This window comes from Neoarius graeffei, chromosome 3, assembly GCF_027579695.1.
Source record: "Neoarius graeffei isolate fNeoGra1 chromosome 3, fNeoGra1.pri, whole genome shotgun sequence".
NCBI lineage: Eukaryota > Metazoa > Chordata > Actinopteri > Siluriformes > Ariidae > Neoarius > Neoarius graeffei.
Window position 1 is genome coordinate 83,081,667 of NC_083571.1, and position 12,830 is coordinate 83,094,496.

The 12,830-nt window shown below is 40.4% G+C and overlaps 1 protein-coding gene across 1 annotated transcript in view; it reads left to right on the forward strand.

Moving 5' to 3' along the window:
* The first annotated feature begins 647 nt into the window (after positions 1–647).
* Positions 648–12,830, forward strand: part of LOC132883645 (uncharacterized) — an 85,066-nt gene continuing 72,883 nt past the window's right edge. The window contains exon 1 of the mRNA XM_060917528.1: positions 648–946. Within this exon, the coding sequence (XP_060773511.1) occupies positions 880–946 (67 nt within the window). The 5' untranslated portion in view covers positions 648–879. The remainder of the gene's footprint in view (positions 947–12,830) is intronic.

Sequence of the window (12,830 nt, forward strand, 5' to 3'; positions counted from 1 at the left end):
AATGAGAGTGTGAATGGTTGTCTGTGTCTGTGTCAGCCCTGTGATGACCTGGCGACTTGTCCAGGGTGTACCCTGCCTGGGTCCCTGGGCCAGGGGGCCCCAAGCAGTTGCCTGTCTTGCCTGTTCACAAGCTGCGCGTCTGGCTAAGGGGGTGAGAAGCTCTTGTGTGTCTGTTGTACTGCTGTGAAGTCTTGTGTATGTTTTGTGGGGCCAAAAATGAATTCCATAATGTGAACAATAAAGACTTCTTTAAAAAAAAAAAGTGGTTCTATTAATCAAAAACTTTTAGTAGTATGTTTTAATAGGCTGTTTGCACAAGCTGTATTTAAAAAGAACATAGTATTTCATCAATCCAAAACTCATAATAAAAATTAATTGTCCGTTTCATTCTGAGAGAAAACACTTAGCTGTGTTCAATATTATCGACTACCAGAATTTTGTCTGGAAAGAATGAAACGAATTTATTTAGCCTAGTGTTATTTATTTTAAAGATTTTTACTTTTTTATTTCCATCTGGCTGCATTTGTGTGTTTACATGTACATTTTCCCCGAGTAAACCATGACGAAAGTGTTGCGTCACAGTATGTGGGCGTGTCCGTCCCGGTAGCCCCGCCTCATCAGTGCTATTTTAGTCCGTCAGTAGTGTATTGCGCGTGGGTGCGAGCAGAGCTTTTCATATGGACATATAGCTGTCTGATAGTTACTAGTCTCTTTTTCACTTTAAAGAGGATTTGAGTCCATTGCACGCAAATAAAGTGCTCACGAAGGAGCTGCATGAAGTTCGTTGAGTTCACAAGACCAGAGAATTCATCATCATCATCATCATCATCATCTCTTCATAATACTGATCATTAATTTTTAATCCATAATTTAACAGACATGAAGGAAACAGAAACTATTGCTCTTTGTGTGCTGTTCCTCTTTTTCTCCTCTTCTTTCATACAAGGTAAGAGCGTGTTTAATTTGGGTGATCGATATTCATTACTGTTGTGGTGGGATAAGGGATTGCTCCAGCATAGATAATGTATTTTAACTTCAAAACAAACAGCATGTCTTTGTAGATTAGACAAAGTTAGTACAAGTTAGCACCAAGGCACTAGTTCATACATAAGTGCCACGTGCACATGTGTTGTTTAACATCAGTCCTGTGAATGCAAACTTTTGTTACAGATGTTTATTTTATGACTTTTCTATTTCATCAAGTCAGTACAAAAGCATTTTAGATTTCCAAACATTAGTTTTCCACCAAGTTAAACGTTGCAGAAAAGTTTTCATGTCAGTAAAGAAAGCAGCATATTACATAAGACACTTTTTTCAGACAACAACCAAAATGAAGGCTGCTGGGGTTTGCTGCAAAAATAAGAAGCAAAAATATGACAGAAGAACTGTCTGGTTCTGCAAAATGCTCAGTAAAACTTGCAGCTCATTTCCTTATCAAATAGTACACATTGTATACAAAGGGTCATGATGTTAAATATTGACTTTGTTTTGTTTACTGCTCTTGATTGTATTTTTTTTTTTTAATGTAGGAGCATTTAATCTCATTATTCTTGAAGGCATCACATTTCTTTTCAGGTGCCTAACAGCACCGTATATCTGCAGTAAATATTTATCCACTATCCTTTTCTGTGAGAGATGAACTTTCCTATGAACACAACCAATCCAACTGCCTTTCTTCTTTCACTCACTTTCTCTGCTGTCCTTAGAGTAAACAGTTTAAATGACCATGGGAATGAAAAACAGATCTGCCATTAAATTCTCTATTTCAGGCGACTTCTGGAGAGCTCAGTTGACTTAATTACAGCCCTGCCCTTCTACTTTAGCTCTGTGGTACTGGTTAAGGCACTACAAGTCGGTGAAAGACCTAAAACTGATTAGAAGAGACAATCTGAATCGTGATTACATGAGAGATTTGTGCAGTCAGAACTTCTGCTTTGTATTTCACACATGGGCGACTTAAAGGGTGGTCAGATTTGATTGGTGGTTTTGCTCTATGGTTTAATATGGGTGTGTAAGACTGAAACCAAATTATATTTGGTGCCTAAATTATGCCATCTCGAGCCAACTCCATCTTTCCCGGCCTGAAAGTCTCCCAATACTCCTTAAATTTTGCCTTTCACTGCATCCTCCTAATCCTACTTTAGAGTCACATGATGACTTGCTGCCCATCCTCATGGAGGATCATCATCTCATTTATTATCTCTAGCCGCTTTATCCTGTTCTACAGGGTCGCAGGCAAGCTGGAGCCTATCCCAGCTGACTACGGGCGAAAGGCGGGGTACACCCTGGACAAGTCGCCAGGTCATCACAGGGCTGACACATAGACACAGACAACCGTTCACACTCACATTCACATCTATGGACCTAACCTGCATGTCTTTGGACTGTGGGGGAAACCCACGCGGACACGGGGAGAACATGCAAACTCCACACAGAAAGGCCCTCGCCGGCCACGGGGCTCGAATCTGGACCTTCTTGCTGTGAGGCGACAGCGCTAACCACTACACCACCGTGCCGCCCCCATGGAGGATCAATTTCAGATAAATAGATATGAGAAATATTGTATATGAGCTGTTTCTTTAGCAGTATCACAATGATTGCAGTGTGTCAGTCAATCAGTACGTTTACATGCACATCCAAATTGAGCTGCTGTCGGTAATCGAGCAAAGGGTCCCAGCAGGGGTGCCAGAGAAATCCAATCCTACATGCACACAAGGAAATCGAGCTATTGTGTGAGGTACATTGTGCACCCGAGCCACAGGTGGCGCTACACGCCCCATCGTGTTGGTACACTTCCGGTTGTTGTCATGAAGAGCTATTCAAGAGTGTAAACAAAGTTATCAGTTCCGTGTTCTCCATTGCGCGTTTTTCTCCCGTCCATGAATTTTAATATATTCAACTCCTTAAGCTGAATGAGCATGAACTCTGTCTCCTCATTGCTCCAGAAGTGCATGTTTCTGCTCGCCATTTTCTCTTCTTCGTTTGTTTCTCCTGACCTCTTCTGCTGCTCGCTACTACTGTTGTCATGCCGACCGAGGCTGTCGTGTTTCCCGCTTGTGGTCTCGTCACTCATCACTTCCGGAAGGGGCAGTGCTGAAGTAAGTAGCTCGACTACTTAGCTCGATAGGGTATACATGCACTAAGTAGCTCGGCAAAAATCGCATAATCTAGGTCGTGTAGCTCGATTACGAGAAATCAAGTTCGGTTCAATTTTAGCCTAGCTAAGGTGTATCCATGGCATTTAGAACTTCGATTTCAGTCGAGCAACGGCAGAAATTCGATTTTCTCTATGTGCATGTAAACGCACTCAATGTCTGACATGTTAATAAGGTGGTTGGGAGATATTGAGATACCTGCACCCACTCCAAGTAACACGAGAGAGTAAAAACAAGCATGTGATGTTCATTTTACTTTTTAAACCGGGAACAGGGGTTCCATTGATTTTAGTGTTTATATAGAAACGTGTGAGTTTCACCTTCGTGTTTGCTCACTTTGACATAAATCTATTTCTCTGTTAAGAGCATTACTACAGAAGCAGAAAAATAAATTGGTATTACATCACTCACTCATTCACTGGGGGGATATATGGGGTGTGTTCATGTGTTGTTAACTCAACCCGCGTGTGCATATGCTCCTGCTCTTGCTGTGGTATCTTTATCAAGGTTTATCTCTCATAACATGCCAATTACACTCACAGAAGTCCTCAGTCTACACATTAGGTTCTGAGGATGCCTCACACACCACCTTGTGAAGTTTCAGTGTCATGTAGGTGGGAGAGTAAGACTGTTCTGGACATTCAGGGGAACAACCAGAGTTTATTTTTAGAGCCAAACCTCCTTTTGTCACACTCCATGTTCTAGCTGACTGCCTGCTGACATCTTGTTGTGTACAGTTTCGTCCTGTCTTCACCGCTGGGAATGGACCCCATCTTTCTTGTTGTACAATGTAATAATAAACCTTCCATACTTTTCAAAGCTTATTGAAAACTGTACTGTATAGTAAATACACATACTATTTGTAACCGCAAATACAAGCTTTAATTCTAAATATGAAAATGGTTTGTGCCATAGGCTGGGATATTTTTTATGTGGATGGCTTTTGAGTTTCACATTTTCTCTCTGATCTTCTTTAACGCAAGAACTGATGGTAGAGCATTGAAGAGACGTAGAGCAGAGATGCACCGATTGACCGGCTGCCGATCGGAATCGGCCGATTTTCACGTGATCGGCCATGACCGGCGACCGGCCGGTCAAAATTAAAATATGCCGATTTTCTGCCGATCAAAACTTGTGTATCACATAGAGATGAAAGTGGAGATACTCGTAATTCGCAACTAAAAAGGCTGCAGCTACACTGGCAGCTTGAACATGCTTTCTAGTGCGATTGTGTTGCGCTTGCGCAGAACAGTGTCAGTCCTGAGCGCCTAACGAGCACCGGCGCGCGCCGTTAACAAAAAAAAAAATTCACGATAGTTAATTTTTTTTTTTTGTGCCAGATATTGGATGTGAAAAGAAGAAAACATTTGTGGTTGTGTGAATTTCCCATTACAGGAATTAATACGTTAGCCTATTACCAAACATCTAGTTAGATTTGTACAAAGAGAGAAAGAAAAAAATGTCTTTTTGTTTGTTTTACGACCTTGGTTGCACTTGATTCCATTGGAAATTACTCTACAAATACACATTTGACAAAGATGATAGAATGGCTGTGGTATAAGTATGACTGGAAATTATTTTTGTATTTTGATACTGAATGAAGAAATGGGTTGTTCTATAAGGCATAAGTTTTCAGATGTAAATAGGCTTATGAAAGTGTGTTCCGTAGCAGTTGGCAAATAATATATGAGGGGGAAGTTGTTTTTGTGCCAGATATTGGATGGGAAAAGAAAAAATGTTTGTGTGAATTTCCTATTACAGGAATTAATATGTTAATACCAAACATGAAGAAAGATTTTACAAAGAACAATGTCTTTTTGTTTGTTTTCAACCTTTGAGGTGTTGAAAATTTATTACTGAAAATCTGGCAGAATGTTCTATTAAAGAAAAGATAAAAAGAAAATAGTCTTTGTGTGTGCTGTGAAGTGGTTTGAAAAAATGAAATCGGAATCGGCCAAAATCGGTATCGGCAGGTCACACTCCATGGAAAATCGGAAATCGGAATCGGCCCAAAAAATTGCAATCGGTGCATCTCTAACGTAGAGCACTAAACCTGATTAAACCCAGAAGTTACACTGACTCAGATACTTATACTGTCCTTGTTGTTTCATGTACTCTTTGTGAAGGAACACATCCTTTCTTTTCCTTTGTTTGCTGGTGAATATTAGGGCCAAGGAGTGTAGGTAATCCAGCTTAGTCAGTATTACTGTGCAGAATAAGTGATAGATGTTTGAGTGGAAAAGAGGCATAGGCATTATAAATTGCTGACTGTAAGTCTGGCTAAGCAGATTCTTGTCTCTGTTGTTTGAAAAAAATTGTTCGGTAGTTGCTGTGCTTGAGCAGGGAGAGCTTTTTTGTGTGTCAAAATTCAATCTGTGTTTTTGTATAGCCATCTGTATCTTGTTGCAGGTTTCAACATTTTTTATTTTTTTTTTGTAGTATATACAAGGTGTCTGAAAAGTCAGGAGCCAATGAAAATAAAACTACATTATACTTAATTTTGTATTTATTATTTACAAAATATGCTCTACGCATTTTCCCAGTCACTGAATAATGTTTTTGCTCAATGTATTCCTATTGGTTCCTGACTCTTTGGATACCATGTGTTGTGTTTCCATCTGCTGGTGGACAAACAAGTTATAAAGTGGTAATGAAGTGATGTACAGCTTGCACAGTTCCTACTTAAGCATCTATAATAAGCAGTCCTGTGCAATTGTTAACAACACTGTAAATTTACACTATGTTACTGGATAGCGACTGTGGTAATGGGCCACATTTACACTTGGGGCGCATTCACATATGCGGCGCTTAGTCCATTTGAATTGAACCCTGGTATATTTTCCTATTTGGTGCAAATTTTCTGTGTAGGTAAGAATGCAGCATTCACACTCGGGTAAAAACCAGAATAACCCAGTCTTAGACTATCTGATTGGATCCTAAAATGATCCAACCACATGAAGTGAACCAAACATACTGTGTATTTTGGGTGGCTGCCTGGTGACATTTTTCTATTAGATGTGAGCAGCTAAAATGAGCTACAAGATGCAAACAGAGTTGATGTGCAGCAGAAATAGAAATGCCATGTGTTCTGGATATTTTGAGATAGAAGTGCTGGATCTTATGCACAAAATAATGAAACTAGGTATTAATATAATTATGTAGTAATTTACTGAGCTCTGGCTCCATGTTCTCCCTGTTCTGGTGATTATGATTTTTCCAAGCACTTTTTTTTTTTTTTCTTGTTCTCTCCCATTTGGTCCGACCAATTCCCACTCACCAGCCAGCTCTCCCCCATCACATGATGAAGTCTAACATGTGCTTCCTTTGAGGCACATGAAGCCAGTCAGCTGCATCTTTTCACAGGGCAGCATAACACTCTGAGGAAAGAGCTATCTACCCCTTCTGCATACATGGGCTCACAGATGCCCAGGATTGGCTAGTCTTGCTCTGATTGCCATCCCTCCCAGTCATCCTGTTCGTGACCAGTGATTATTATTCCCCTCCAGACTGAATTCGCCATTAGTCCAATGTCAAGTGGACCAGGCCAAAAAAATCAAGTTTGAATGAATTTTAAAAAAAAACCCAAAAAGCAAAAATGGGGATCAATATGAAATGTCATGTATAACGTGTTATAACCCCTTTTTTTTTTTTTTGGTTTGAGTATTTCAGAAACTGCTGATCTCCTGGGTTTTTCCACATACAACAGTCTCTAGAGTTTACACAGAATGGTGCAAGAAACATTGAGCAAGCAACAATTCTGTAGGTGGAAACATGTTGATGAGAGGTCAGAGGAAAATATGGCTGGATTGCTTCAAGCTGCTAGGAAGGATATAGCAACTCATATACTGTATAATCACTCTTTACAACTGTGGTGAACAGAAAAGCATCTCAGCATGCAGCAGCAGAAGACCACATTGGGTTCCACTCCTGCCAGCTAGGAACAGGAATCTTTGACTCAAGAACAAGTTCCTAATAATGTGGCCGGTGGGTGTATTAGCATGAAGAAGAGTCTAAAATGGAGTCCTGCATACATGTAACCTTCAACAAAACTGGACCTGTAATAATATTTACAGTGTTAAAAAGAAAAAAGTTGCAGCGAGTAATGCACAGAAGTGACTGGACCAAAACAGTAGAAAATGTAATTGCCTAAAATGTCCTAATTTAATACAAATTTAATGGGCTTCAGGATGTTTGGCTAATTTTGGCTCCACAGGGAATGCTATAAACAATTTACAGACGAGACAAACACTGAGCACATTGGAGTGAAGAAAAAGCATCCAGAGTAACAGGTGGCTTGTTTTGAGCATGACAAAAATCCTGCTTACACTCTGTGTAAAGTAAATATACGCTATTGTTTAAGAGTTATGTAAGGGATGTATTCTAGCCATAAGGGTATTAAAATGAGCAAGGCTGATGAAGAGATTTTACACGAATGTATCATAAACTTGAAGTGAATGACCTGACTCTGAAAAGCTAGCTAATCTGTGTGTCTAAGCAAAGAAAATCTCCGGGCTTACACAGCAATCGAGCATCTCAATAATTAAATCGGATAGTGAGACTCAGCCCACTACCTGCCTCCATGTGAAATTCTTAGCTTGCTCATGAAGAATTACGTTTCATTAGCACGTTTTGTCAGTAGCCGAGTATATGGTCCTGTGTCTATTGCTTTATTTTGGCCCCTGGTGGAATAAGAGACTGGACACATTAAAACTTTTGCCTTAGTAACAGCATCCATACAGTAATAGCACATTGTACCCTATTTAAAAAAAAAAAAGACAGCAACTGAGAAAGAGAGAGAGACTGATCTGTAGGAAACAGCAAAGTTAAAAACAAAATGTAGAGCAAAAGAGGGCAAAACTGTTTTTATAGCTAGGGTGACCAGACGTCCCGGTTTTACCGGGACAGTCCCGATTTGGGGTTGTGTGTCCCGATTCCTGACAAAAGTCTGTCGGGACACGGATATGTCCCGGTTTTCGCCACTCACGACGTTTGCGACTGAGCAGCATGGGAATCATTAGTGGAGAAATGTCTGCATTTACTATTTTGATGAATTGACAGGAATCGCAAACTTTCCTGGTTACTGCCCCCTGGCCCTGTGGCATGGGTGTTTATTTAGCCACGTTATTCCAGACAACAGAACGTGTTGCCATGCAACAATAAAATAAGCATTAACTGGCGCGAATGTTCTTTGTCTAGCAGCAGTAATGCCGCAGCAATTATGCCGAAAAGAAAATGTACTTTTTCCAAAGATTTACAGGGCACCTACCCCTTCCTCCGAGAGGTGCAGAACAATGCGCACGAAGCCTACTGCACACACTGTAAGTGTTCCTTCTCCGTAGCCCACGGTGGTAACGCTGATATACAGGATCACATTAAAACGGCTAAACAGTCGCTTTAGTTTTGTTCCTGTGCTTTGTTCTTGTACTGAGTTGGGTAGCCTATGTTGCAAATGCTGTGCGCTCCTGTGGGGGCTTTCCTCGGGCTGTCGCCCCTCTCCTCCTTTATTGCTGTTTTGTTTGAGTGTATATTCTCAAATCACTTGTCTCTTTTTTTGTTTCTGTTTAACATACCATTCTGACAGTTTGGCCATATTGCTGTGTTGAACAGCTTGTTGCACCTTCCATTAAAGTGTTCACTTTTGTACACATCTTCTTGCTTTATTCATTCAGTTGTGGGGAATGGTTAGTAAGGTTGATTCCAACCTAGGCTATGTTGAGGTCACATATCTACTTTTTAAGTTCATGCTATAGTGCATACAATTTTAGAGATATAGCCTACATGTGCATATGCATTCTTCTTGGTGTTCTGACAAACAGGTGAAATAAATCAGTTTAAATTTGGCCTATGGACATAGCCTGGCCTATTCTCAGCCATTACAAAATCTGTTGTCTGACCATAATTTAACTGATCTGTATACCACTATGCTACTAGATAACAAAATGCCTGTTTGTTTTATTTCATGTGAGATGTTGATAAATGTGAGCTTCAACAAAATGATAAGAGCACCTCTCTGAGTGTTACATTTACGTAAAAAAAGGTGTGCGTACACGAGCATGGTCGCGCGCAAAAGTGTCCCGATTTCAGACTAGGGAAATCTGGTCACCCTGTTTATAGCACAACATATTGGTAATATTCTACCAAAAAATACTGTTGCAAGTCAAACACAAGAACTTAATCAACCAAAATTGAATTAATTTCAGTAGCTTTTGTTAAGTAGCTAGTTAGCTAACTTCACAAGCAAAGCATTAATGTAGGGCTGGGCGATTTCCCCCCAAAAAAAATCTTCAGTTTTTTCATAAACTCGATTCACGATTCGATTCGTTTCGATGCGCCCCCCATTTTAAAATGAAATAACTATTAATCACTATTAATAGTGATTAATAACTATTTAATCCATACAATAGTGATATTAGCTGTGGTTACACCACCCTGACGTGTGCTACTACTAAAACGTCATTGACCCAAATACCAAATATATTTGTTATACCACACACAATCCATAAAGCTTTTACTGTAATGCATATACTAATTTATGTTAACATAAACGTACCTATGGCATTATGGAGTCGATGTCCAAAGCATTTCAGGTTCAGCCAGTTGTTGTCTTTCATGGCTCTGATAACATTGGAGCCGCTGTCGGTCGTAACACAGGTCAGTTGCTCCTCAGAAAGGCCCCAGGAGCCGAGTGCATCCTTCAACTCGAGCAATGCTTTCGCCTGTATGATCCTGCGGGAAGTATGACGTTTGTAGACATACACTTCGCATTTTCCAGCTTTCGTTGACATAATGAACCGTAAGGCTCATGTACGGCTGCATGGTTCGACTAGACCACAAGTCTGTAGTGGCAGCATAAAAGTCGATTCCCTTCAACTCGCTTAATATCTTCTGGCGAGTAAGATTGTACAGTTGAGGAAGCGCAACATCTGAAAAGTACTTGCGGCTGGGGACGTTGTAGCGAGCATCCAAAACTTTCACCATATGTTGAAAACCTCTCTTCTCCACCAAATAAATTGGAAGCATATCCGTAGCTATAAAGTAGGTAATCGCATCCGTGATTGCTTTCCACCTTGCTCCGCTCTTTTCATATGGTACACAGCTTGAAAAGCTTTGAGGGAGAGTAGTTTGCTTTACAGTGTTAGCATTAGAGCTAGTGTTAGGAAAGTTTTCTTGTCGAAGAAGGCAGCATTTCTCCCACTCTGCCGGATGTTTTTGCTTCAAATCCTGAAACAAATTGGTCGTGCTGCTACCACTCACGACAACCGCTTTCAGACACAATTTACAACGAGGTGTTGTTTGGCATTCATCAGATGCTGCAAAACCATACCAATTCCAAATTACGGACGTTGTGGGACATTTTTTGGGCAGGAGCCCCTCTTTCTCGCTGTCTGTTTCTGTCGCCATGTTTGTTTGTGCATGTGATGTTACTGGGGGACAAGAGAAACGCACTGCAGGAAGTGCATTACGGAAAGTCTCGAGGGGTCTTGGCGAATGTAAAAATGAAATGCGTGCACTGTGCGCTTGGAAATATAAACTGTATGGGGACAGGGGATTTTAAAAAAATCTTAAAAACTCGAGTTTCTTAAAAAATCAATCGATTTGACGTGCCCACTCGATTTTTAAATCGTATCGATTTTTTTGCCCAGCCCTACATTAATGCGTCTGTTTGCTAGACGCATTAATGTTTCCTTACTTGTTAGCTGTTGTATTTGATTACCTCTAGCTGTATGGATTATCTCTTTTAACTAGTAGGCTGTTGGTTAACAAACTAACTAGCAGTTCATACTAGTTTGAAGACAGTACTTTTATTATAAAGGTGTAAATTCATCACATTATTCACATAATTTCACTCCTCTCTTGTTGACCTTCTTCTCTGCTTGTGGATGTCATTATTTGAATGTTCTGTTGTTTTCTTCAATCCATGTAAATCCTTGTTTCCCTTCAGGGAGCTATTTCACAATCATGGTTGTCCTTTTTGAAGAACACCAATTAGGTCCAGTATATACATGCTGGAGTTTCTTATACCTTATTTTACAGGGACACACCTACAGCAGTAATGTCTCTAAGAGTTCTTATTATAAATGTTTGTAAGAGTCAAATGCGGCTCAGTTTTGACCTTGTGGTCATTTCATTTAATTCTACTTGAATTATTGCACTTAAATTTTACTGGTTAAATTCAGGGCGGCACGGTGGTGTAGTGGTTAGCACTGTCACCTCACAGCAAGAAGGGTCCTGGGTTCGAGTCCAGTGGCTGGTGAGGGCCTTTCTGTATGGAGTTTGCATATCCCTCCCTGTCTGCATGGGTTTCCTCCGGGTGCTCCGGTTTCCCCCACAGTCCAAAGACATGCAGGTTAGGTTAATTAGTGGCTCTAAATTGACTGTAGGTGTGAGTGTGAATGGTTGTCTGTGTCTATGTGTCAGCCCTGCGATGACCTGGCGACTTGTACAGGGTGTACCCTGCTTCTCGCCCATAGTCAGCTGGGATAGGCTCCAGTTTGCCTGTGACCCTGTAGAACAGGATAAGTGGCTACAGATAATGGATGGTTAAATTCAGAATTGCATTTTTTAGCATTAACTGAGTTTTACTTTGGGATGTATACTTTCATTCACGACAAGTGCCTCTGCCAGGATCCTTTGTCCGTCAAAAATGTCCTGTCTGGAAAACACTCCCCATATGATGAGGTTGTAAATTATTTTTATAGCAAATATTTGTCTCTTTTGAAGCAGAACACTCTGTTGTTCCACAGTAAAAAACAGAGGACTTGAAACAGATGTGAGATACTTTTGCAGCAGAGCTTTACATGTGGTTGAAATGTGAGTCTGTCAAAAAGTGTCTTCCTCTCCAGAAAACCACAAGGATCGTCACCACTTCCGTTGTTATTAGGGTCACCACCATGGACAAACATCGCTGCACAGCACTTGAAAATTTGTACTTAAAATCACACACACATTTAAACAGTTTTTCACTTTGTATACCTTACTCTTGTGGACTATAAGAAAGTGGGTCAGTTTTAGAAATACACTCATTATATGCCATTTTCTCACCACAGGTAACATGCCTAGTATATGACCTGTAGATCTGAAATTCTGCACAATTAATTTCCATCTCAAAAAGTCATTTTTGGCAGCAGAGAAAGACAAAAAGCTGAGGTTTGATTTTTGGACTATTGTGGTCCCAGAAAGTATACCCTGATTGCGAAACAGCCCCATTCTCCTGTAGTGGTTTGAGTTCATCAGATCAGAGAATGTTTGCACTTCTCTTTGAATTTCCCTTCAAAGCTGCGATTAACAAAACCGCATGCTAAATGAACATTAGTTTGAAAGCAAATGCACTGCCAGGTGCATGCATCCAGATGTGTGTATCTGATAATGGCTGTGGTGATCTGAGAAACTTCTGTTCAGTTGCTTCTATTTCTACACCCCCGCCTATGAACATGTTATTCAGCTCCTACTGATGCAACTGCCTTACCACCTTCCCACCTCTGTCTTTTTCTTTCTGCATTCTGTTTTTCACATAGCTATTCCCATGGGTTTCTCTTTATTAATCCCTTTAATCATTCTTCTTTTCTTCACACATGCTTTATTTCAGTATCTCTCTCACTTTTTTCACGCCTGGGATTTCACACCTCTCTGCTTCTTACCTTTTCATTCTTCTCAGAACTTGTAATCTTTTCTTCC